At 40.2% G+C, this 27411-nt stretch overlaps 1 protein-coding gene across 1 annotated transcript in view; it reads left to right on the top strand.

Moving 5' to 3' along the window:
- The window catches only part of PIGN (phosphatidylinositol glycan anchor biosynthesis class N), a 1169967-nt gene that overhangs the window by 235865 nt on the left and 906691 nt on the right, over nucleotides 1-27411 (top strand). The window contains exon 7 of the mRNA XM_053714623.1: nucleotides 1330-1460. Within this exon, the coding sequence (XP_053570598.1) occupies nucleotides 1330-1460 (131 nt within the window). The remainder of the gene's footprint in view (nucleotides 1-1329; nucleotides 1461-27411) is intronic.

Genomic DNA, 27411 nt, shown 5'->3' with positions numbered 1-27411 from the left:
TAACCAGGAGATAGTTGTACCTTCTTTGTGTCCGAATCCAGTTTCAAAGAAGGAACGTTTGTTACACAATTTGGACGTAGTCCGTGCTCTAAAATTCTATTTAGAGGCTACTAAAGATTTCAGACAAACATCTTCCTTGTTTGTTGTTTATTCTGGTAAAAGGAGAGGTCAAAAAGCGACTTCTACCTCTCTTTCCTTTTGGCTTAAAAGCATTATCCGATTGGCTTATGAGACTGCCGGACGGCAGCCTCCTGAAAGAATCACAGCTCACTCCACTAGGGCTGTGGCTTCCACATGGGCCTTCAAGAACGAGGCTTCTGTTGACCAGATATGTAAGGCAGCGACTTGGTCTTCACTGCACACTTTTGCCAAATTTTACAAATTTGATTCTTTTGCTTCTTCGGAGGCTATTTTTGGGAGAAAGGTTTTGCATGCCGTGGTGCCTTCCATTTAGGTGACCTGATTTGCTCCCTCCCTTCATCCGTGTCCTAAAGCTTTGGTATTGGTTCCCACAAGTAAGGATGACGCCGTGGACCGGACACACCAATGTTGGAGAAAACAGAATTTATGCTTACATGATAAATTACTTTCTCCAACGGTGTGTCCGGTCCACGGCCCGCCCTGGTTTTTTAATCAGGTCTGATGAATTATTTTCTCTAACTACAGTCACCACGGTATCATATGGTTTCTCCTATATATATTTCCTCCTGTCCGTCGGTCGAATGACTGGGGTGGGCGGAGCCTAGGAGGGATCATGTGACCAGCTTTGCTGGGACTCTTTGCCATTTCCTGTTGGGGAAGAGAATATCCCACAAGTAAGGATGACGCCGTGGACCGGACACACCGTTGGAGAAAGTAATTTATCAGGTAAGCATAAATTCTGTTTTTTTGATTTGGTTTCTCAATCTGTTTGTTATAATCCCTCTAATCATCTCAACAGAGATTTTATGGCTGATTTATTTTATCAGAGGATTCTATTAATAATTAATAATATTAAAAACAAGGTATCCAAGTATTTAGGGCTCTCAAGTCTTCTAACATCACCATTGTGCTCCAGACAGTATATTATGTTTTATATTCTGAATTGTTCTTTGTCTTTTAATGTAGCACGTCAGTGAATTTAATATGAAGCAATGTAATTTTATGTTGATAAAAAAAAAATAAAAAAAAATTCTGATTAAAAATACAAACTGATTTTTATCTATTTATTTTGTTTAAATGTAATTTTTTCCACTCTGTTTCTGCAATACATTACAAACACACTATAATTACTGAATTATTTCCTTTATCATTTAAATCTTTTTTTCTTTTCTTATTAATAACCAAAAGGGAATACAAAGAAAATCTGAAAATAGTTGATCATGGAATTAAAGAAATGGTTGCCCTGATTGAAGAATTTTATGGAAATGATGAGAAAACAGCGTTTATCTTCACATCTGACCATGGCATGACAGACTGGGGTAAATAAAATTGGAAATTGTATGAGTGTGTATTTGTATGTTTTGTGTTACAAGTTACAAGAAACAATTTATGTTATTATGATGATCTACTCACTGGGCTTCATGAGTATTTTTCTCTACGTGAGGATCTAAGGAGTATATTTAGTATTGTTAGATTCAGGGTTTGCTCTGGGCTAAATGGAGTCCTGTTCACAATCCTGAAAACAGTTCCCTTTGGCCTCTCTAAGATAAAAATAAGGAGGTTCATTACTTCATTGAGGCTGCTTCTCTTTTTGTTTGTCCTCAATACATTTAATGTATATTATGATTATACTTTTCGGGGTACACAAAAGGTACAGGAAGTGACAATCAACAGTCGGCATAGCATTCCCTTTAAAGGTACCCTAAAGTAAAAATTTAACTTTTATGAATCAGAGAATTCAGTCTTAAAAGACTTTCCAATTTACTTCCATTATTGGCTGAAGGCTGTCACATGATACAGAAGCTGTCAAATTGAAGTAAGTTTTAAAAATGGTTGGTTACTGAATTCGACTGTATTTAAACGGATATGAAACCCCATTTTGTTCTATAAGGTACGACGAGTCCACGGATTCATCCTTTACTTGTGGGATATTCTCCTCCTGCTAACAGGAAGTGTCAAAGAGCACCACAGCAGAGCTGTCTATATAGCTCCTCCCTTAGCTCCACCCCCAGTCATTCTCTTTGCCTACTCTAAGTACTAGGAAGGGTAAAGTGAAAGAGGTGATAAAATATTAGTTTTTAATTTCTTCAAGCAAGAGTTTTTTGTTTTAAATGGTACCGGTGTGTACTATTTACTCTCAGGCAGCAGATGGATGAAGACTTCTGCCTGGAGGATGATGATCTTAGCATTTGTCAATAAGATCCAGTACAGTTCCCACAGAGGCTGAGGAGTGCAGGAAACTTCAGTGTGAGGAACGTTTTCATGCTATATAGCAGTGAGGTATGGTCAGTCATATTTTTCTGGAGAGACTGTGTATTTCAGAAAGGCTGATAGTATCCCCATGAGGGTAAGGGTAAGCAGTAATCCTAAGAGCTATAGAAAGGAATTACTAAGCTTGCATAAGGGGCTAATTACAAAAATGGTTGACACTGAGTTTTGAATGTTTGTGGGCAAACGTTTTATGAACTGGGAGTGCTGTTAACATTTTGTGGGCAATAACGTTTTTTGGGCAACTTTATTGAGGGTACACTTGGCTTATTTTTTGGGTCTCAGAACCCACATGGCTAGTTTAAAACCACTCTGGTGCGGTTCTTTGAGGCTGTAGAGACATTGAGTGAGATGGGCGCGGCCTATTTTTGCGCCTCAGATGCGCATTTGTTTTCACTCAGCAAGCAGCAAGCTCCAACTCCTGAGGGCCCTTGTGGATGTTTTGGGCCAAATCGAAGCTTTAACCCCATATTTACTATCCCTGAGGGCAGGTAGGCGCCACAGCAGGGCTGTGGCAAGGTGCTGGGGGTGTTTTGTCCGGATTTAGGCCTAATTTCAATCCGGTTTGCACATTAAAGGGTTAAATGTTAAATTTCCTTGTGGGGCAAACTTAACTACACATATTGAGTCTGCTTGCAAAAATGTAAAAAATTTGGTGCATTTTAAAGCAGTTTTGCAGAACGTGTATGCTTTTTTTTCTCTTAAAGGCGCAGTACCGTTTTTTAAGATTATTTTTTTCACTAAATAAAGTGTTTTCATGCTTGTTTGTAGTCATTACTAGCCTGTTCAACTTGTCTGACATTGAAGAAAGTCATTGTTCAATATGTTTAGAAGCAATTGTGGAACCCCCACTTAGAATGTGTCCTTCATGCACTGAAAGGTCAATAAATTGCAAAGAACATATTTTAGCTACTAAAAGTATGTTGCAGGATGATTCTCAGTCAGAAGGGAATCAGGTTATGCCATCTTATTCTCCCCAAGTGTCACAACCATTAACGCCCGCACAAGCGACGCCAAGTACTTCTACTGCGTCTAATTCTTTCACCCTGCAAGATATGGCCGCAGTTATGAATACTACCCTCACAGAGGTTTTATCTAAGCTGCCTGGGTTGCAGGGGAAGCGCAGTAGGTCTGGTGTGATAAGAAATGCTGAGCCCTCTGACGCTTTATTAGCCATATCCGATGTACCCTCACACTGTTCTGAGTTGGGGGTGAGGGATTTGCTGTCTGAGGGAGAGATTTCTGATTCATGAAAGATGTTCCCTCAGACAGACTCAGATATGACGGCTTTTAAATTTAAACTAGAACACCTCCGCTTATTGCTCAGGGAGGTTTTAGCGACTCTGGATGATTGTGACCCTATTGTAGTTCCAGAGAAATTGTGTAAAATGGACAGATTTCTAGAGGTTCCTGCCTACACTTATGTTTTTCCGGTCCCTAAGAGGATTTCGGACATTGTTACTAAGGAGTGTGATAGACCAGGTATTCCGTTCGCTCCCCCTCCTACTTTTAAGAAAATGTTTCCCATATCAGACTCCATGCGGGACTCGTGGCAGACGGTCCCTAAGGTGGAGGGAGCTATTTCTACCCAGGCTAAGCGTACAACTATACCTATTGAGGACAGTTGTGCTTTCAAAGATCCTATGGATAAAAAATTAGAGGGTCTCCTAAAGAAAATATTTGCTCATCATGGTTTTCTTCTCCAACCTATAGCGTGCATTGTTCCTGTAACTACTGCAGCTTCTTTTTGGTTCGAGGCTCTGGAAGAGGCTCTTCAGGTTGAGACCCCATTAGATGATATTCTGGATAGAATTAGGGCTGTCAAGCTAGCTAATTCTTTCATTACAAATGCCGCTTTTCAACTGGCTAAATTAGTGGCAAATAATTCAGGTTTTGCCATTTTAGCGCATAGAGCGTTATGGCTTAAGTCCTGGTCTGCTGATGTGTCATCAAAATCTAAGCTTTTAGCCATCCCTTTCAAGGGTAAGACCCTATTCGGGTCTGAACTAAAAGAGATCATTTCAGACATCACTGGAGGGAAAGCCATGCCCTTCCTCAGGATAAGACAAATAAGATGAGGACCAAACTAAATAATTTTAGTTCCTTTCAAAACTTCAAAGTGGTCCCTCTACCTCTTCCCCTGTTGCAAAGCAAAGGGGAATTTTGCTCAATCCAAGTCAGTCTGGAGACCTAACCAGACTTGGAACAAGGGTAAACAGGCCAAGAAGCCCGCTGCTGCCACCAAGACAGCATGAATGGGTAGCCCCCGATCCGGGACCGGATCTAGTAGGGGGCAGACTTTCTCTCTTTGCTCAGGCTTGGGCAAGAGACGTTCAGGGCTCCTGGGCTTTCTTACCAGGGTATCTTCTAGATTTCAAAGATTCTCCTCCAAGGGGGAGATTCCATCTTTCTCAATTGTCTGTAAACCAGACAAAAAGAGAGGCGTTCTTACGCTGTGTAGAAGACCTATATACCATGGGAGTGATCTGCCCAGTTCCGAAAACAGAACAGGGGCAGGGGTTCTACTCCAATCTGTTTGTGGTTCCCAAAAAAGAGGGAACCTTCAGACCAATTTTAGATCTCAAGATCCTAAACAAATTCCTCGGAGTCCCATCCTTCAAGATGGAGACCATTCGGACTATTTTACCAATGATCCAGGAGGGTCAATATATGACCACTGTGGACTTAAAGGATGCGTATCTACACATCCCTATCCACAAAGATCATCACCAGTTCCTCAGGTTCGCCTTTCTGGACAAGCATTACCAGTTTGTGGCTCTTCCCTTCGGGTTGGCCACAGCTCCCAGAATTTTCACAAAGGTGCTAGGGTCCCTTCTGGCAGTTCTAAGGCCACAGGGCATAGCTGTGGCGCCTTATCTGGACGATATCTTGATTCAGGCGTCGACTTACCAACTAGCCAAGTCTCACACGGACATCGTGTTGGCTTTTCTAGGATCTCACGGGTGGAAGGTGAATGTAAAAAAGAGTTCACTTATCCCTCTCACAAGAGTTCCATTCCTGGGAACTCTGATAGATTCGGTGGACATGAAAATTTTTCTGACGGAGGTCAGGAAATCAAAGATTTTAACCATCTGCCGAGCTCTTCATTCCATTCCTCGGCCGTCAGTGGCTCAGTGTATGGAGGTAATCGGACTAATGGTAGCGGCAATGGACATAGTTCCGTTTGCTCGCTTGCATCTCAGACCACTGCAACTATGCATGCTCAAACAGTGGAATGGGGATTATGCAGATTTATCTCCTCAGATAAATCTGGATCAAGAGACCAGAGACTCTCTTCTTTGGTGGTTGTCACAGGATCATCTGTCCCAGGGAATGTGTTTCCGCAGGCCAGCATGGGTCATAGTGACAACGGACACCAGCCTATTCCCTGAAAACACAGGGTTTGTGGACTCAGGAGGAGGCTCTCCTCCCGATAAATATTCTAGAACTGAGAGCGATATTCAACACGCTTCTGGCGTGGCCTCAGCTGGCTTCGGCCAGATTCATAAGATTCCAGTCGGACAATATCACGACTGTAGCATATATCAATCATCAGGGGGGAACAAAGAGTTCTCTAGCGATGATAGAGGTTACCAAAATAATTTGATGGGCAGAGACTCACTCTTGCCATCTATCAGCAATCTATATCCCAGGAGTGGAGAACTGGGAAGTGGATTTTCTAAGTCGTCAGACTTTTCATCCGCGGGCGTGGGAACTCCATCCGGAGGTGTTTGCACAATTGATTCAGCAATGGGGCACACCAGGATTGGATCTGATGGCGTCTCGTCAGAACGCCAAACTTCCTCGTTACGGGTCCTGGTCAAGTGATTCTCAGGCAGTACTGATAGATGCTCTAGCAGTACCCTGGTCGTTCAACCTGGCTTATGTGTTTCCACCATTTCCTCTCCTTCCTTGTTTGATTGCCAGAATCAAACAGGAGAGAGCTTTGGTGATTTTGATAGTACCTGCGTGGCCACGCAGTACTTGGTATGCAGACCTGGTGGACATGTCATCTCTTCTACCATGGACTCTGCCACTGAGACAGGACCTTCTGATTCAAGGTCCATTCCAGCTTCCAAATCTAATTTCTCTGCGTCTGACTGCTTGGAGATTGAACGCTTGATTTTATCCAAGTGGGGTTTCTCTGAGTCGGTCATAGATACCTTGATTTAGGCTCGAAAGCCTGTCACTAGGAAAACTTATCATAAGATATGGTGTAAATGTCTTTACTGGTAAGAATCCAAAGACTTCTCATCGAGTAAGATCAGGATTCCTAGGATTTTGTCCTTTCTCCAAGAAGGATTGGAGAAGGGGCTATCAGCTAGTTCCTTAAAGGGACAGATAGCTGCCTTATCAATTCTACTGCACAAGCGTCTGACAGATGTTCCAGACGTTCAGTCGTTCTGTAAGGCTTTAGTTAGAATCAAGCCTGTGTTTAAACCTGTTGCTCCACCATGGAGTTTGAATTTAGTTCTTGAAGTTCTTCAAGGGGTTCCGTTTGAACCTATGCATTCCATAGATATTAAGCTTCTATCTTGGAAAGTTCTGTTTTTAGTTGCTATCTCTTCGGCTCAAAGAGTTTCTGAATTATCTGCATTGCAATGCGACTCGCCTTATCTTGTTTTCCATGCTGATAAGGTGGTTTTGCGTACCAAACCTGGATTCCTTCCTAAGGTTGTTACTAATAGGAATATCAATCAGGAAATTGTTGTTCCTTCTCTGTGTCCTAATCCTTCCTCTAAGAAGGAGTGTCTGTTGCACAACTTGGACGTGGTTCGTGCTTTGAAGTTTTACTTGCAAGCAACCAACCAAAGATTTCCGTCAAACGTCTTCTTTGTTTGTTGTCTATTCTGGAAAATGTAGAGGTCAAAAAGCTATGGCTACCTCTTTCTTTTTGGCTGAAAAGCATCATCCGTTTGGCATACGAGACTGCTGGACAGCAGCTTCCTGAAAGGATTAGAGCTCACTCTACTAGAGCGGTGGCTTCCACATGGACTTTTAAAAATGATGCTTCTGTTGAACAGATTTGTAATGCTGCGACTTGGTCTTCGCTTCATACCTTTTTCCAAATTTTAAAAATTTGATACTTTTACTTCTTCGGAGGCTATTTTTGGGAGAAAAGTTCTTCAAGCAGTGGTGCCTTCTGTTTAACCATCTGTCTTGTCCCTCCCATTCAGCCGTGTCCTGTAGCTTTGGCATTGTATCCCACAAGTAAAGGATGAATACGTGGACTCGTCGTACCTTATAGAAGAAAAGTAAATTTATGCTTACCTGATAAATTAATTTCTTCTATGGTACGACGAGTCCACGGCCCGCCCTGTCATTTTAAGACAGATTATATTTTTTGATTTTAAACTTCAGTCACCTCTGCACCTTGTAGTTTCTCCTTTTTCTTCCTGTACCTTCGGTCGAATGACTGGGGGGTGGAGCTAAGGGAGGGGCTATATAGACAGCTTTGCTGTGGTGCTCTTTGCCACTTCCTGTTAGCAGGAGGATAATATCCCACAAGTAAAGGATGAATCCGTGGACTCGCCTTACCATAGAATAAATTAATTTATCAGGTAAGCATACATTTATTTTTTTTCTTTAATGATTCAGATAGAGGATGCGATTTTAAACAACGTTCTTTTTATTGCTATTATCACTTTTTCTTCATTCTCTTGTTATCTTTTGCTGAAAATCAGGGACGTATGCTTATGTGCCGGCCCATTTCTGGAGAACGATATGGCAGTAGTTTTGCAAGAATGTTCTCAGTTTGCTAGAAGACTAGATGGCAGCACTATTTCCTTCCATGTAGTGATCCAGATGCCTACCTAGGTACCTCTTCAACTCAGAATATCATGGGAACGGAACAAATGTGATAATAGAAGTAAACTGGAAACTTTAAAAAGAATGTTATGTTCTGAGTGAATCACAAAATAAAATTTTTGGGTTTTATATCCCTTTAAAAGCAATTGAGTAGAGATTAAAGAGTCGACAAAAAACATGGCCAGGCTGGCCACTTACTGAGTGTGTCCAGGCAGTTACTGCATGCTGGCTATTGTTCCTACCCCTGGCAGCTGAAAGGTAGTTTTCTATTGGGTCTTGTAACTGTGTGATGATGATGATGACACAGTTCTGGATGATTGGAGGATGATCTGCACTGTACCAAACGGTTTTAATATAGCACATACACACCTGGACATACAAGCCAAATGGTAACATTCACATTTTGACCTTAGTTAATACAGAAAGGGCGCTACATTTAGCTGCATGATAATAGAACTATATATGTAACATTCACTGTTACTCTGAGAGTTATCATTCTGCTGCATATCTTTATTAAATAGACATAAAATACCTTGTAATTACAGCTTTTATATTGTTTTACACTAAGTTAACATAGTATCTGATTATAACAGAACAGATTAATACCTAGTTTGCTGTTATGGTTTTTCAACTGCCAAACATTCTCCACCACTTGTCTTATTTGGAGAAAAGTAAAAATTATAAATGCAAGATCATTTTTTATTTTTTTTTATTATATCCTCCACTTTGGTTATGATTTTTTTTTTTTTAACTAATCCGATTTCTGAAATTCATTTTGAAAAGTTAAAATTAGATCTAAGTGGATGGTCGCATCTTTGTGGAGCTCCCGGTTCCACTCGGTCTAATTGGATTTTATGTGCCTATTTAGGGCTGTTATTTATTGAGGGATGTTTCCCTGTAACACAAGCTTTCCCTAGAATGAATCCGGGAGGTTAAATAAAAAAAAAAAAGAATTGCCTTGTAGCGACTTAGCTACTCAACATCACTTTTTTAGAAAGGAGACAGATATGGACTTCGGTTAAATATCTCCTTGTCTAGGTTCCAGAGCTCAATGCGTGCGCTGGTGTGACAAACTATGACTTTGACAACATACTGACATCCGTCTTGTAGACTGACCGAAAGGCCCAAAACGCCATCTTTCATTAAAGACCCCCTTCAAGAATATAAGATTATCCAGAATATCCAGGTACAGAAGTTTAGACGGCGAAATATACCCTCATGGCAACTGGGTTACTAAGTAGAGTAACGATCCTGCTATTTTGTCACTAGCCTCTTGTCACTTGGGGTATTACAGTCAAAGATGTACTGCTATTTCTAAAATCTGTTATTCCACTTATCTTGTTAGTGCTGCTAATAGCATTTGAGAATACATATGATATACCTGATCTGGATCTGATGCGAACAAAATGGCGCAAATGGCTAGATGGAAGTCTGAAAACATACAGCATCTAGAGGATCACTTTGTGAAAATTAAGCAATGGCTCTGTATGTTTATTAAAGCTATGCTGCAACCTACTCAGAGCTCACAGGTTATCGCTAATCAGCAGGCAACTGAGGCGATCTTCCAAAGGGCATGGATCCTGCGCGGCGGAATCTGTTGGTGCTCTACAAATAACCGATAATAATCCTGCTCCTCCTAGACATAAATATCTCACCGATCTATCTCATTATTCTAGCAAGATATTGAGTACCAACTATTGAAAAATTCTACATAGTACTCCACAAGAAGATCTAAGTAGATGGGAGGCGGTGATAATAGTTACTCTAATAACTAGCTACTTCACACCTGAGGGAAACATAGATCGACAATATGTTTTATCTTCCCCTGTGTATATGAATGACTGCTCTTGAGGACGGTTATTTTCTAAATTGGAATGCTCCTGCACGCAGAAAGTGAGAGCCATACAATCCACAGTGCTCCTTATTTTATTTGTCATCAAAATTGTTAAAATAGGTGTGGGTTAGTCCTCTGCTTGCTCTTTGAAGTATATAGCTGCCTCACATCCATCTTAAATGCTTGCCTGTTTGATAGCTCCTCAGAGTTATATATTTTCTAGTTTAAGTGGTTATATATGAAGATTATTTACTAGTCTGTTTATTGTTAGAGTTCAGACCTGACTGACTAGTTATTTCTATCCATATCACTTAGAACTTCAAACACTGTCTTCGCTGACTGTAAGTTACCATCAGTTTATGTTAATTGAGTTTAGTCACAGTTTTCTTCAATTGCTGTTTTTCGGTTACCTATAATTCTCACTTATTATAGAAGTCATTCTTGTCATACTGCTGATGTAAAGTTATTCTAGTTAGCTCAGATATCAAGAGCCATAGTGGTCAGTACTAGATAACTATTAGCCCCTCCTAATGCTATTTCCCAGAAGTATTATATGTCTTTTATTAGTATCTAAATAATGGTTGCCTATGTCTGCTTTCCTATACCCATATATATTATGTTTGGCACACTATTTCTTTCCTATGGCATGGAGGGTCCACAAATCATTCCAATTACTAGTGGGATATTCACTCCTTGCCAGCAGGAGAAGGCAAAGAGCACACCAGCAGATCTGTTAAGTATCACTTCTCTTACCCATAACCCCCAGTCATTTTCTTTGCCTCTGTCAAGGGAGGATGTGCAAAGTTGGTGTCTGAAGATATTTTAATCCTTTTCCCTGCAAGCAAAAAATTGGGGCTGTGATGTGTCCATGTCATTCTCTTTAGTAAGAGTAATGGTGGCTTGTTGGCAGTTAGAAGGCGGCGTGGTGGTCCTTGCTTTTTTTCTAACAATTATGCTATCCCCATTATGGAAAACCAGATTTGGTTACTCTGTTTTTTCTTTTTCTACAGGTCACTGTTAGATGTGGAGTAATCTGACACACCTAAGAAGCTATTCCCTGCCTGACTACTGCTTTCACAAGTAAGTGCTTTCCCTTCTAGGTTAGATGGTGCCAGCACTCTTGGAGTTAATTATACAAAAGGGATTTCTGGCTGAGAGGACTTTATATATAGTGATCTTTATAGATGTATGGGCTCTTTTAATATTGGGTGTTTTTTTCCTCCTTTACGTTTTTTCGGTGGTGTGTTTGTTGTGTGTTTGTCAGAGTTTTGGCAGCTTCCTGATGCGGTCATGTGACTTGTCTGATCAGCCGCTCCGATTGGTCTCAGTTAGAGGTTTATTGCCTCTTTATTGGAAGCGCTTTGTTTTCGTGCCATTTTCTTTCAGTTAAAGAGCGGGTGATGTAGTTATTTATATTGCGGTCATGTGACCGTGTTTGTTCGGCGCTTCCTCTATTTGGCTCCGGTGCAGACTGGAGGTCTGTGATAAGCTGCTGTTACTGGAGAACCAAGTATATTTGGGATTTTCTTTTGGTCTCTAGGAGCGGTAAGCCCTCAGCAGAGCTGAGATTTATAGTGTTTGGGTTTTTTGCAGCTATCAGTAAACTGTTTGCAGACATTTTAGCCTGTTTGTTTTTGACTGCGCTAGTGTATCTTATAAAGACTTTGCTGTTATTATGGACACTAGTGAAAATTTAAATTTGCCTATTGCTTGGAGGTTCAAGTGGTTCCTCCTGTGCAGTTTTGCTCCTCTTGTTTAAATAAGACTTTGTTATTTAAAGATAAGATTTCTCCCCCAGAGCCTTCTGTCTCTCAGGATAATGTTGTCTTAGCAACACCTCAGCTTTCCCCTCAAACGTCCCAAGCTTCACATGCAATGCCCTGCGGTTCCTCTCAACCTCCTCCTGGGTATTGCTGTGGCCCCTTATCTGGATGACATCTTAGTTCAAGCGCCATCTTTTCATCTAGCAAGATCTCATACAGAGATGTTGTCTATTTTACGTTCCCAATGGTGGAAAGTGAATCTGGGAAAGAATTTCCTTGTTCCAGATACAAGAGTATGTTTTTTAGGAACAATTATAGATTCTTTGTCCATGAAGATTTTTCTGACGCATGTCAGAAAATGAGAACGTCATGCTTCATGCCTTTCTCTCCAGTCTACTGTTCATCCTTCAGTGGCTCTCCGGTCTAATGGTAGCTTCCATGGACATCATTCCTTTTGCTCGGTTCCATTTGAGACCTCTGCAACTATGCATGCTCAGTTAATGGATGGGCACCACTCAGATCTCTGAAGATAAATCTGGACTCCCTAACAAGAGTCTCTTGTGGTGGACAAACAGGACCATCTGTCTCAGGGCACATGCTTCCTGAGGCCGTCCTGGGTGATTGTGACCACAGACGCCAGTCTGATGGGCTGGGGAGCAGTTTGGGGTTCCTTAAAAGCTCAGGGACTGTGGACTTCTGAGGAGTCGTCTCTTTCAATAAACGTTTTGGAACTGAGAGCAATCTTCAATGTTTTGATAACTTGACTTCAACTAGCTTTGGTCTGGTTTATCACATTCCAGTCAGACAACATTACTTCGTTGGCTTACATCAACCACCAAGGGGGGACTCGGAGTTCCTTTGCAATGAAGGAGGTATCTTGAATTCTTCATTGGGCGGAAACCCACGATTGTCTTCTATCTGCCATCCACATTCCAGGAGTGGACAATTGGAAGGTGGATTTTCAGAGCAGACTGACTTTTCATCCCGGGGAGTGGGCTCTTCATCGGGAGGTGTTCTCAATGATAGCTCTTAGGTGGGGGGTTCCGGAGGTTGATTTGATGGCGTCTCGTAAAAATGCCAAGCTTCCAAGGTACTGTTTAAGGTCAAGAGAACCTCAGGCCGTTCTGATAGACGCTCTGGCAGTTCATTGGGATTTCAATCAAGCTTACCTGTTTCCTCTATTTGCTCTTCTTCCACAAGTGATTGATCAAATCAAACAGGAGATAGCTTCTGTGATTCTAATAGCTCCTACATGGCCTCGCAGGATATGATTTGAGGATCTAGTGATGATGTTATCTCTTCCGCCTTGGAGGTTACCTTTAAGGAAGGACCTTCTTCTTCAGGGTCCCTTCCTTCATCCAAATCTGGTTTCTCTGAAGCTGACTGCTTGGAGATTGAACGTGTAATTGTGGCTAGACATGGCTTCTCTGAGAAAGTCATAGATACTATGCTTCAGGCTTGTAAACCAGTTACTCGCAAGATCTACTATAGGGTATGTTGCAAATACCTTCATTGGTGTATTCGAAGGGTTTTTCTTGGAACAAGGTAAAGGTTCCTCGAGTTTTGGCTTTTCTTAAGGAAGGTCTGGAGAAAGGTTTGTCAGTCAGTACTCTAAAGGGTCAGATTTTGGCACTGTCTATTCTTTTGCATAAACGTCTGGCAGTTCTACCAGATGTTCAGTCTTTTGTTCAGGCTTTAGTCAGAATTAGGCCTGTGTTTAAATCTGTTGCTCCTCCTTGGAGCCTTAATCTTGTTATTAGGGTTTTGCAGCAGGCTCTGTTTAAACCGATGCATTCTATTGATATCAAGTTACTATCTTGGAAGGTTTTATTTCTGATTGCTATTTCTTCTGCTCGCAGAGTTTCTGAACTTTCGGCTTTGCAGTGTGATTCTCCTTACCTTATTTTTTATGCTGGTAAGGCGGTCCTCCGTGTTAAGCTAGGGTTTATCCCTAAGGTAGTGTCGGATCGCAATATTAATCAGGAAAACATAATTTATGTAAGAACTTACCTGATAAATTAATTACTTTCATAGTGGCAAGAATCCATGAGCTAGTGACGTATGGGATATACATTCCTACCAGGAGGGGTCAAAGTTTCCCAAACCTCAAAATTCCTATAAATACACCTCCCACCTCACTCACACCTTAGTTTAACAAATAGCCAAGAAGTGAGGTGTATAAAAAGGAGTAAAAGGCATACAAAAAGAGGAACTGGAAAAAAAATAATGTGCTTTATACAAAAAAAAAACCATAACCACAAAAAATAGGGTGGGTCTCATAGACTCTTGCCATTATGAAAGAAATTAATTTATCAGGTAAGTTCTTACATAAATTATGATTTATTTTATGTAAGTGGCAAGAGTCCATGAGCTAGTGACGTATGGGATATAATACCCAAGATGTGGAAATCCACAGAGTCACTAGAGAGGGAGGGATAAATAAAAAATAGCTATTTTTGCTGAGAAATTAAATCCCAAAAAATAATAAAGTTTTCTTAAAAAATACAAAAAAACTCAAATCAAAGGCATTAGAATCAAGCTGAGACAACTGCCCGAAGAACCTTTCTACCAAAGACTGCTTCCGAAGAAGCAAACACAAAAAATTGTAAAATTAAAAAAAGTATGCAAAGAAGACCAAGTTGCTGCTTTGCGAATTTGATCAACTGAAGTTTCATTCTTGAGAGCCCAAGAAGTGGCAACTAACTTAGTAGAATGAGCTGTAATTCTCTGAGGCGGAGACTGCCCCGCTTCCAGCTTTGTGAAAGTCTTAACCAAAAAACAAACAAACAAAAAACAGAGAAATAACAGAGGCTTTCTGACTTTTCCTGGAGCCAGAAAAAATAACAAATAGACTAAAAATCTTTCTGAAATCTTTTGCTGTTTTATTTCATAGAAAGATTGCTAAAGATTGCTGTTTTAGCCTCAACATAATATTTCAAAGATCTGACCACATCCAAAGAATGTAAAGACCCTTCAAAAGTATTCTTAGGATTAGGACACAAAAAAGAAGAAGCAATTTCCCTATTGATGTTTGATAGAATTCACAACTTTAGGCAAACATACAAATGAAGACCGCAAAATAGCTTTATCTTGATGGAAAATCAGATAAAGAAACTCACAAGAGAGAGCAGACAATACTGAAACTCTTCAAACAGAAGAGATAGCCAAAAGAAATAACACTTTCCAAGAAAGTAATTGTTCAGAGAATGCATAGGCTCAAAAGGAGGGGCCTGTAAAATCTTAAAACCAAAATTAAGACTCCAAGGAGGAGAAATAGATTAAAAAACAGGTTTAATATAAATCAAAGCCTGAACAAAACAGTGAATATCAGGAAGTTTAGCAATCTTTCTATGAAATAAAACAGTAAGAGCAGAAATTTATCCTTTCAAAGTATTTGCAGACTAAACATTTATCCAAACCAGCGGTCGCCAACCAGTGGTCCATGGACCACTGGTGGTCCGTGAGAAGATGCTGGTGGTCCTTGACACCATCAAGCAGGAATTAATCTCCTCTGATGGTGTCACCCTTGTCGCACCGCAACTCCCTACAGTGCCTGGCTGGACATCAGTGAAAACAGATGGAGGGGGAGGAGTTAAATTACAATCTCCCATCGCCCGGCACGCTGCTCAGAGGAAGATGCTTTCATTCTAATGCCAGCAGAGTTTGGTATAGTCTTGGTTTGAAATAGTGGAAATATAGTATATAAAAAAAGAAAATCTTAAAAAAAAAATTCTCTTATTTCTTTTTTTTTCCTTCCCTTTACCTGTCTCTTTGTAGTAGTTTTCCTAATTCCTTCAGATGGACTTACATCACTGTTTGTCTTCCTCCCCTCCATCTTCTTTTTTTAAATTAAATATGAATTATTTTTCATTTTAATAATTTTCCCGCGCTCAAAGCCATTCCACCTGAATTCCAGTAATTGCCATCGAGCAAATCAGCCATATCCCACCAGTATTATAGTAATTGCCAGTAACATCAGTCGTGGTTAACTCACATCAATAATGAGAGCTTTCTGATATAAACTTATTTTATGATTCCATTGTCTGTCCATGATCAGAAGTAGTTTTAAATAATTCCTAACATAATCTTTTTTCCCCACATTCTGCCTCTCTGTTTCCAGCTCAAAAGTTGGCACTCATCCTTCATCTGTCAATTGGAAGTATTCTCTCAGTTCTGTCATTCAGTTAGATAATTCCAAAAAATTATTCTTAAAAATGTGTAAATATATACATAATATAAACTTAGCTATGTTTATGTACAGTATGTGTGTGTGTAATATATATATACACATACATACACATACATACACATACACACACACACACATAATACAGGTTTGTACCTTTTTTTTTTTAAAAAAAAAAATCATGTTAGTGGTCCACGGGATTCAAAATTGTGAGTTTAGTGGTCCCTGAGGTCCGAAAGGTTGGCGACCCCTGATCCAAACCATCCAGAAGAAACTGTAAAATCCTAGGAATTCTAAAAGAATGCCAAGAATAACCACGAGTTAATGGGATCCCATTTGCTCGTTTTCATATGAGACCTCTGCAGCTTTGCATGCTGAATCAGTGGTGCAGGGATTATACTCGAATATCACAGTTGATATACTTAAATCCCAACATTCAACTCTCTCTGTCCTGGTCGTTAGTCCATCATCGGATTATTCAAGGGACCTCTTTTGTTCGTCCTGCCTGGACTGTGATTTCAACAGATGCAAGTCTCACAGGTTGGGGAGTTGTCTGGGGGTCTCTGACAGCACAAGGAGTTTGGAATCCTCAAAATGCGAGGTTACCAATCAATATTTTAGAACTCTGTGCTATTTTCAGGGCTCTTCAGGATTGGCCGCTATTAAAGAGAGAATTATTCATTAGTTTTCAGGCAGATAATATCACAACTGTGGCATATGTCAGTCATCAAGGGGGGACTTGTAGTCCTTTAGCGATGAAAGAAGTATCGCTGATACTTTCTTTGGCGGAATCCAACTCCTGTCTAATTTCTGCGATACATATTCCAGGTGTATAGAATTGGGAAGCGGATTGTCGTCAGTCTTTACATCCAGATGTATTTTGTCAGATTTTACAGATGTGGGGTCTCCCCAAAATAGATCTGATGGCTTCCTATCTAAACAAGAAGTTTCCCAGGTACCTTTCCATGTCCAGGGATCCTCAGGCGGAGATGGTGGATGCGTTAGCAGTTCCTTGGTTTTACCAACCTGATAAACATTTTTCCGCCTCTAGTTCTACTTCCAAGGGGGATCTTCAAGATCATATTGGAACAATCACATGTGTTTCTGATAGCACCAGCATGGCCTTACAGGTTTTGGTATGCGGATCTTGTCCGGATGTCCATTTGCCAGCCTTGGCCACTTTCTTTAAGGCCAAACCTTCTGTCTTAAGGGCTGTTTTTCCATCAGGATCTCAGATTGCTAAATTTGAAGGTATGGAGGTTGAACGCTTAGTACTTATTCATAGAGGTTTCTCTGACTCAGTGATTAATACTATTGTACAGGCTCGTTAGTCTGTTTCAAGGAAGATTTATTATCGGGTTTGGAAAACCTATATTTCATGGTGTTTTTCTCGTAAATTTTCTTGGCATTCTTTTAGGATTCCTAGAATTTTACAGTTTCTTTAGGATGGTTTGGATAAAGGTTTGTCTGCAAGTACCTTGAAGGGACAAATATCTGCTCTTAATGTTTTATTTCGTAGAAAGATTGCTAAACTTCCTGATATTCACGGTTTAGTTCAGGCTTTGGTTCGTATCAAGCCTGTTGTTAAATCAATTTCTCATCCTTGGAGTCTTAATTTGGTTTTGAAGGCTTTGCAGGCTCCACCTTTTGAGCCTATGCATTCTTTGGATATTAAACTACTTTCTTGGAAAGTGTTGTTCCTTTTGGCTATCTCTTCAGCTAGAAGAGTTTCTGAATTGTCTGCTCTCTCTTGTGAGTATCCTTTTCTGATTTTCCATCAGGATAAGGCTGTTTTGCGGACTTCGTTTAAATTTCTTCCTAAGGTTGTGAATTCTAACAACATTAGTAGGGAAATTATTGTTCCTTCCTTGTGTCCTAATCCCAAGAATACTCTACATTCTTTGGATGTTGTAATAGCTTTAAAATGTTATGTTGAAACTACTAAAGATTTCAGTAAGACTTCTGGGGCACGATCCGATAAAGATCGTAGTTTGCGGCGCAAGCGAGGGAAACTCCGCCGCCCGCAGTTTCAGCTCGCAACTCGAGCTATCCTATATACGGCGCCGTCAGAGGCTAAAGTGCCGTAAGTCTGACAAACCAGCGATGTCCAGAAATCTGCGTAAGTACAAATTTCTGGAGTCGCCAGTGACTTACGGCACTTTAGAAACTGCCGGCACCTACAAAACCTGACTAAAGTTATAAAATCACCCGTACTGTCTAACACGCCTCCCAAACATAGCCCGACACGTCTACCCCTCTATCCACTATCCCCCCTCACTATCCTGACAGTAAAAAATACATTAACCCCTAAACCGCCCCTCCTGGACCCCGCCGCCAGCTATATTAAATCTATAACCCCCTAATGTGAGCCCCTACCCCGCCGCCATCTACCTTACCTACCCCCTAAAGTGAGCCCCTACCCCGCCGCCATCTACTTTACCTACCCCCTAAAGTGAGCCCCTACCCCGCCGCAATCTACCTTACCTACCCCCTAAAGTGAGCCGCTACCCCGCCGCCATCTACCTTACCTACCCCCTAAAGTGAGCCCCTTACACCGCCGCCATCTATTTTAAAAATTTAATCCCCCTACACCGCCGCCAGCTATATTAACTATATTAACCCTAATTATATTAGGGTTAATATAGTTAATATCGTTATTATAATATATATATATATATATATATATATATATATATATATATATATATATATATATATTAAGTATAATAACCCTATCTAACTCTAACATCCCTAACTAAATTCTTATTAAAATAGATCTAATTAATATTAATATTATTAATTAAAATATTCCTATTTAAATCTAAATACCTATAAAATAAACCCTAAGATAGCTACAATGTAATTAATAATTACATTGTAGCTATTTTAGGGTTTATATTTATTTTACAGGTAACTTGGTATTTATTTTAACTAGGTACAATAGCTATTAAATAGTTAATAACTATTTAATAGCTACCTAGTTAAAATAATTACCAATTTACCTGTAAAATAAATCCTAACCTAAGTTACAAATACACCTACACTATCAATAAATTAAATAAACTACAAATATCTAAACTAAAATACAATAAAATAATCTAAACTAAATTACAAAAACAAACACTAAATTACAAAAAATAAAAAAAAATTACAAGATTTTTAAGCTAATTACACCTATTCTAAGCCCCCTAATAAAATAATAAAGCCCCCCAAAATAAAAAAATTTCCCTACCCTATTCTAAATTAAAAAAGTTCACAGTTGTTTTACCTTACCAGCCCTTAAAAGGGCCTTTTGCGGGGCATGCCCAAAAGAAAACAGCTCTTTTGCCTGTAAAACCCCCCCCACAATACAACCCACCACCCACATACCCCTATTCTAAACCCACCCAAACCCCCCTTAAAAAAACCTAACACTACCACCCTGAAGATCCCCCTACCTTGTCTTCACCCAGACGGGCAGAACTCTTCATCCGATCCGGGCGATGTCCAATCAAGCGGCAGTGAAGTCTTCTTCCATCCGGCGATGTCTTCAATCAAGTGGCAGTGAAGTCTTCTTCCATCCGGCGATGTCTTCAAGCAAAGCGGCATCTTCAATCTTCTTTCTTCGCTCCTCCACCCCGGAGCATCCATCCTGCACGAAGACTGAACTAGGAATGAGTTACCTTTAAATGACGTCATCCAAGATGGCGTCCGTCAAATTCCGATTGGCTGATAGGATTCTATCAGCCAATCGGAATTAAGGTAGAAAAACCAATCAGCCAATCGGATTGAACTTGAATCTGATTGGCTGATCAGATTTTTCTACCTTAATTCCGATTGGCTGATAGAATCCTATTAGCCAATCGGAATTCGACGGACGCCATCTTGGATGACGTCATTTAAAGGTAACTCATTCATAGTTCAGTCTTCGTGCAGGATGGATGCTCCGCGGCGGAGGAGCGAAGAAAGAAGATTGAAGATGCCGCTTTGCTTGAAGACATTGTCGGATGGAAGAAGACTTCACTGCCGCTTGATTGAAGACTTCACTGCTGCTTGATTGAAGACATCGCCGGATGGAAGAAGACTTCACTGCCGCTTGATTGGACATCGCCCGGATCGGATGAAGAGTTCTGCCCGGCTGGGTGAAGACAAGGTAGGGAGATCTTCAGGGGGGTAGTGTTAGTTTTTTTTTAAGGGGGGTTTGGGTGGGTTTAGAATAGGGGTATGTGGGTGGTGGGTTGTAATGTTGGGGGGTGGTATTGTGTTTTTTTTTTACAGGAAAAAGAGCTGTTTTCTTTGGGGCATGCCCCACAAAAGGCCCTTTTAAGGGCTGGTAAGTTAAAAGAACTGTGAACTTTTTAAATTTAGAATAGGGTAGGGAAATTTTTTTATTTTGGGGGGCTTTATTATTTTATTAGGGGGCTTAGAATAGGTGTAATTAGCTTAAAAATCTTGTAATATTTTTTTTATTTTTTGTAATTTAGTTTAGATTATTTTATTGTATTTTAGTTTAGATATTTGTAGTTTATTTAATTTATTGATAGTGTAGGTGTATTTGTAACTTAGGTTAGGATTTATTTTACAGGTAAATTGGTAATTATTTTAACTAGGTAGCTATTAAATAGTTATTAACTATTGTACCTAGTTAAAATAAATACCAAGTTACCTGTAAAATAAATATAAACCCTAAAATAGCTACAATGTAATTATTAATTACAATGTAGCTATCTTAGGGTTTATTTTATAGGTAAGTATTTAGATTTAAATAGGAATATTTTAATTATTAAAATTAAATTGATCTATTTTAATAAGAATTTAGTTAGGGATGTTAGAGTTAGATAGGGTTATTATAGTTAATATATATATAAAATAATAACGATATTTACTATATTAACCCTAATATAATTAGGGTTAATATATATAATATAATAATTTAATATAGTTAATATAGCTGGCGGCGGTGTAGGGGGATTAAATTAGGGGTTAATATTTATAAAATAGATGGCGGCGGTGTAAGGGGCTCACTTTAGGGGGTAGGTAAGGTAGATGGCGGCGGGGTAGGAGCTCACTTTAGGGGGTAGGTAAGGTAGATGGCGGCGAGGTAGGAGCTGACTTTAGGGGGTAGGTAAGGTAGCTGGCGACGGTGTAGGGGGATCACATTAGGGGGTTATACTTTTATTGTAGGTGGCGGCGGGGTCCGGGAGCGGTGGTTTAGGGTTTAAATACTTTATTAGGGATTGCGGCGGGGGATCGCGGTTGACAGGTAGATAGACATTGCGCATGCGTTAGGTGTTAGGTTTTATTTAGCAGGTAGTTTAGGGAGTTACAGGGCTCCAATAGACAGTGTAAGGCTTACTACGGCTGCATTTTGTGGCGAGGTGAAAATGGAGTAAGATTTCTCCATTTTCGCCACGTAAGTCCTTACGCTGTATATTGGATACCAAACTGCGCTGGTTTAGTATACCTGCCTATGGCCCAAAAAACTACGGGCGAAGGCAGAAATATACGAGCGTAACTTCTAGGTTACGCCGTATATGTGATACCAAACCAGCGCAAATTTCGGCGTCGCCGGCTTTTGCGGGCGACGCTGCATATCGGATCAGGCCCCTGGTCTATTTGTTGTTTTTTCTGGTCCTAGGAAAGGTTAGAAAGCCTCTGCTATTTCTTTGGCATCTTGGTTAAAGCTTTTGATTCACAATGCTTATTTAGAGGTGGGACAGTCTCCGCCTCAGAGAATTACAGCTCATTCTACTAGATCAGTTGCTACTTCTTGGGCTTTTAAGAATGAAGCTTCGGTTGATCAGATTTGCAAAGCATCAACTTGGTCTTCTTTGCATACATTTACTAAATTTTACCATTTTGATGTATTTGCTTCTTCTGAAGTAGTCTTTTGTAGAAAAGTTCTGGAGGCAGCTGTTTCAGTTTGATTCTTCTGCTTATGATTTTTTTCTTGATATTGATGTGAAATTTATAAGAAAGACTTATTTTTTTGTGGATTTAATTTTTTCAGCGGAAATAGACGTTTTTATTTTATCGCTCCCTTTCTAGTGACTCTTCTATGGTCTCCCACATCTTGGGTATTTCTATCCCATACCTCACTAGCTCATGGACTCTTGTCAATTACATGAAATAAAACATAATTTATTTAAGAACTTACCTGATAAATTCATTTCTTTCATATTGGCAATAGTCCATGAGGCTGACAATTTTTTATGGTGGTTATGATTTTTGTATAAAAAGCACAATTTTATTTCCAGTTCCTCTTTTTGTATGCTTTTTTACTCCTTTTTCTATCACCCCACTACTTGGCTATTCGTTAGGGGTGTATTTATAGGCATTTTGAGGTTTGGGAAACTTTGCCCCTCCTGGTAGGATTGTATATCCCATACGTCACTAGCTCATGGACTCTTGCCAATATGAAAGAAATAAATTTATCAGGTAAGTTCTTACATAAATTATGTTTTTCTAAACCCAAAAATAAATTCTCCTTGAAACAGACTTACGAGCCTGTATCCTAGTGCTAATAACCGAGTCAGAGAAACGGCCCCTGAAACAGACGGACTGGCCTTAAAGGAAGTGAACAAGGCTGGCAACTGGACATTCTAACAAGGTCCTCATACTGAAACCTGAGAGGCCAAGCAGGTGCTTTCAGAAATACATAAGATCATACCATTATGATCTTGGAGATTACCCTTGGAAAAAGAACCAGAGACGGGAAAATGTAAGCAGGTTGGTAAAAACCAAAGAACTTCTAAAGCATCCACCATCTCCGCCTGAAGATCCCTGGACCTGAAAAGGTATATGGAATGCTTCTCATTTAAAAGGATGACCATCAGATCTATTGCTAGAAGACCCCACATCTGTACAAGATGAAAAAAACACATCTGGGTGGAGAGCACTCCCCCGGATATAAAGTCTGATGGCCAAGATAATCCCCTTCCCAATTGTCTACACCTGGGATATGAATCGCAGAATTTAGAGAAGAGTTGGATTCCGTCCAAGAAAGTATCCAAGGTACTTCCTCCATAACTGAAGGACTGCAAGTCCCTCCTTAATGATTGACATATACCAATGTTGTGATATTGTCTGTTTAAAAACAAATGAAAAATTTGTCTCTTCCATAGAGACCATGAGGCCCATTTATCAAGCTCTGTATGGAACTTGTGGGCCAGTGTTTCTGGCGAGTCTTCAGACTCGCCAGAAACAGCAGTTATGAAGTAGCAGTCTAAAGACCGCTGCTCCATAACCCTGTCCGCCTGCTCTGAGCAGGCGGACAGGAATTGCCACAATTCAACCCGTTCGAGTATGATTGGGTTGATTGACACCCCCTGCTGGCGGCCAGTCTGCAGGGGGCGACGTTGCACCAGCAGCTCTTGTGAGCTGCTGGTGCAATGCTGAATACAGAGAGCGTATTGCTCTCAGCATTCAGCGAGGTCTTGCAGACCTCGCTGTCTGATCAGGTCCGCAAGACCTTTGATAATTCGGCCTCTATGCCTGAAGAACCCTGAAAATAGCATGGAGTTCTAAAAACATAATTTATGTAAGAACTTACCTGATAAATTCATTTCTTTCATATTAGCAAGAGTCCATGAGCTAGTGACATATGGGATATACATTCCTACCAGGAGGGGCAAAGTTTCCCAAACCTCAAAATGCCTATAAATACACCCCTCACCACACCCACAATTCAGTTTAACGAATAGCCAAGAAGTGGGGTGATAAAAAAGTGCGAAAGCATATAAAATAAGGAATTGGAATAATTGTGCTTTATACAAAATCATAACCACCACAAAAAAAGGGCGGGCCTCATGGACTCTTGCTAATATGAAAGAAATGAATTTATCAGGTAAGTTCTTACATAAATTATGTTTTCTTTCATGTAATTAGCAAGAGTCCATGAGCTAGTGACGTATGGGATAATGACTACCCAAGATGTGGATCTTTCCACACAAGAGTCACTAGAGAGGGAGGGATAAAATAAAGACAGCCAATTCCTGCTGAAAATAATCCACACCCAAAATAAAGTTTAACGAAAAACATAAGCAGAAGATTCAAACTGAAACCGCTGCCTGAAGTACTTTTCTACCAAAAACTGCTTCAGAAGAAGAAAATACATCAAAATGGTAGAATTTAGTAAAAGTATGCAAAGAGGACCAAGTTGCTGCTTTGCAGATCTGGTCAACCGAAGCTTCATTCCTAAACGCCCAGGAAGTAGAAACTGACCTAGTAGAATGAGCTGTAATTCTCTGAGGCGGAATTTTACCCGACTCAACATAGGCAAGATGAATTAAAGATTTCAACCAAGATGCCAAAGAAATGGCAGAAGCTTTCTGGCCTTTCCTAGAACCGGAAAAAAGATAACAAATAGACTAGAAGTCTTACGGAAAGATTTCGTAGCTTCAACATAATATTTCAAAGCTCTAACAACATCCAAAGAATGCAACGATTTCTCCTTAGAATTCTTAGGATTAGGACATAATGAAGGAACCACAATTTCTCTACTAATGTTGTTGGAATTCACAACTTTAGGTAAAAATTCAAAAGAAGTTCGCAACACCGCCTTATCCTGATGAAAAATCAGAAAAGGAGACTCACAAGAAAGAGCAGATAATTCAGAAACTCTTCTAGCAGAAGAGATGGCCAAAAGGAACAAAACTTTCCAAGAAAGTAATTTAATGTCCAATGAATGCATAGGTTCAAACGGAGGAGCTTGAAGAGCTCCCAGAACCAAATTCAAACTCCAAGGAGGAGAAATTGACTTAATGACAGGTTTTATACGAACCAAAGCTTGTACAAAACAATGAATATCAGGAAGAATAGCAATCTTTCTGTGAAAAAGAACAGAAAGAGCAGAGATTTGTCCTTTCAAAGAACTTGCGGACAAACCCTTATCTAAACCATCCTGAAGAAACTGTAAAATTCTCGGTATTCTAAAAGAATGCCAAGAAAAATGATGAGAAAGACACCAAGAAATATAAGTCTTCCAGACTCTATAATATATCTCTCGAGATACAGATTTACGAGCCTGTAACATAGTATTAATCACGGAGTCAGAGAAACCTCTTTGACCAAGAATCAAGCGTTCAATCTCCATACCTTTAAATTTAAGGATTTCAGATCCTGATGGAAAAAAGGACCTTGTGATAGAAGGTCTGGTCTTAACGGAAGAGTCCACGGTTGGCAAGAGGCCATCCGGACAAGATCCGCATACCAAAACCTGTGAGGCCATGCTGGAGCTACCAGCAGAACAAACGAGCATTCCTTCAGAATCTTGGAGATCACTCTTGGAAGAAGAACTAGAGGCGGAAAGATATAGGCAGGATGATACTTCCAAGGAAGTGATAATGCATCCACTGCCTCCGCCTGAGGATCCCGGGATCTGGACAGATACCTGGGAAGTTTCTTGTTTAGATGGGACGCCATCAGATCTATTTCTGGAAGTTCCCACATTTGAACAATCTGAAGAAATACCTCTGGGTGAAGAGACCATTCGCCCGGATGCAACATTTGGCGACTTAGATAATCCGCTTCCCAATTGTCTACACCTGGGATATGAACCGCAGAGATTAGACAGGAGCTGGATTCCGCCCAAACCAAAATTCGAGATACTTCTTTCATAGCCAGAGGACTGTGAGTCCCTCCTTGATGATTTATGTATGCCACAGTTGTGACATTGTCTGTCTGAAAACAAATGAACGATTCTCTCTTCAGAAGAGGCCAAAACTGAAGAGCTCTGAAAATTGCACGGAGTTCCAAGATATTGATAGGTAATCTCACCTCCTGAGATTCCCAAACTCCCTGTGCCGTCAGAGATCCCCACACAGCTCCCCAACCCGTGAGACTTGCATCTGTTGAAATTACAGTCCAGGTCGGAAGCACAAAAGAAGCCCCCTGAATTAAACGATGGTGATCTGTCCACCATGTTAGAGAGTGCCGAACAATCGGTTTTAAAGATATTGTTTGAGATATCTTCGTGTAATCCTTGCACCATTGCTTCAGCATACAGAGCTGAAGAGGTCGCATGTGAAAACGAGCAAAGGGGATCGCGTCCGATGCAGCAGTCATAAGACCTAGAATTTCCATGCATAAGGCTACCGAAGGGAATGATTGTGACTGAAGGTTTCGACAAGCTGCAATCAATTTTAGACGTCTCTTGTCTGTTAAAGACAGAGTCATGGACACTGAATCCATCTGGAAACCCAGAAAGGTTACCCTTGTCTGAGGAATCAAAGAACTTTTTGGTAAATTGATCCTCCAACCATGATCTTGAAGAAACAACACAAGTCGATTCGTATGAGATTCTGCTAAATGTAAAGACTGAGCAAGTACCAAGATATCGTCCAAATAAGGAAATACCACAATACCCTGTTCTCTGATTACAGACAGAAGGGCACCGAGAACCTTTGTAAAAATTCTTGGAGCTGTAGCTAGGCCAAACGGCAGAGCCACAAACTGGTAATGCTTGTCCAGAAAAGAGAATCTCAGGAACTGAAAATGATCTGGATGAATCGGAATATGCAGATATGCATCCTGTAAATCTATTGTGGACATATAATTCCCTTGCAGAACAAAAGGCAAGATAGTCCTTATAGTTACCATTTTGAACGTTGGTATCCTTACATAACGATTCAATATTTTTATATCCAGAACTGGTGTGAAGGAATTCTCCTTCTTTGGTACAATGAAGAGATTTGAATAAAACCCCATCCCCTGTTCCTGAACTGGAACTGGCATAATTACTCCAGTCAACTCTAGATCTGAAACACATTTCAGAAATGCTTGAGCTTTTACTGGATTTACTGGAACACGGGAAAGAAAAAATCTCTTTGCAGGAGGTCTTATCTTGAAACCAATTCTGTACCCATCTGAAACAATGTTCTGAATCCAAAGATTGTGAACAGAATTGATCCAAATTTCCTTGAAAAAATGTAACCTGCCCCCTACCAGCTGAGCTGGAATGAGGGCCGCACCTTCATGTGGACTTAGAAGCAGGCTTTGCCTTTCTAGCTGGCTTGGATTTATTCCAGACTGGAGATGGTTTCCAAACTGAAACTGCTCCTGAGGATGAAGGATCAGGCTTTTGTTCTTTGTTGAAACGAAAGGAACGAAAACGATTATTAGCTCTACTTTTACCTTTAGATTTTTTATCCTGTGGTAAAAAAGTTCCTTTCCCACCAGTAACAGTTGAAATGATGGAATCCAACTGAGAACCAAATAATTTGTTACCCTGGAAAGAAATAGAAAGTAAAGTTGATTTAGAAGCCATATCAGCATTCCAAGTTTTAAGCCATAAAGCTCTTCTAGCTAAAATAGCTAGAGACATAAACCTGACATCAACTCTGATAATATCAAAAAATGGCATCACAGATAAAATTATTAGCATGCTGAAGAAGAATAATAATGTCATGAGAATCACGATGTGTTACTTGTTG

The sequence above is a fragment of the Bombina bombina genome, chromosome 5 (genome assembly GCF_027579735.1).
Source record: "Bombina bombina isolate aBomBom1 chromosome 5, aBomBom1.pri, whole genome shotgun sequence".
In the NCBI taxonomy this organism is placed as follows: Eukaryota; Metazoa; Chordata; class Amphibia; order Anura; family Bombinatoridae; genus Bombina; species Bombina bombina.
This window is presented reverse-complemented; position numbering and strand designations above follow the sequence as displayed.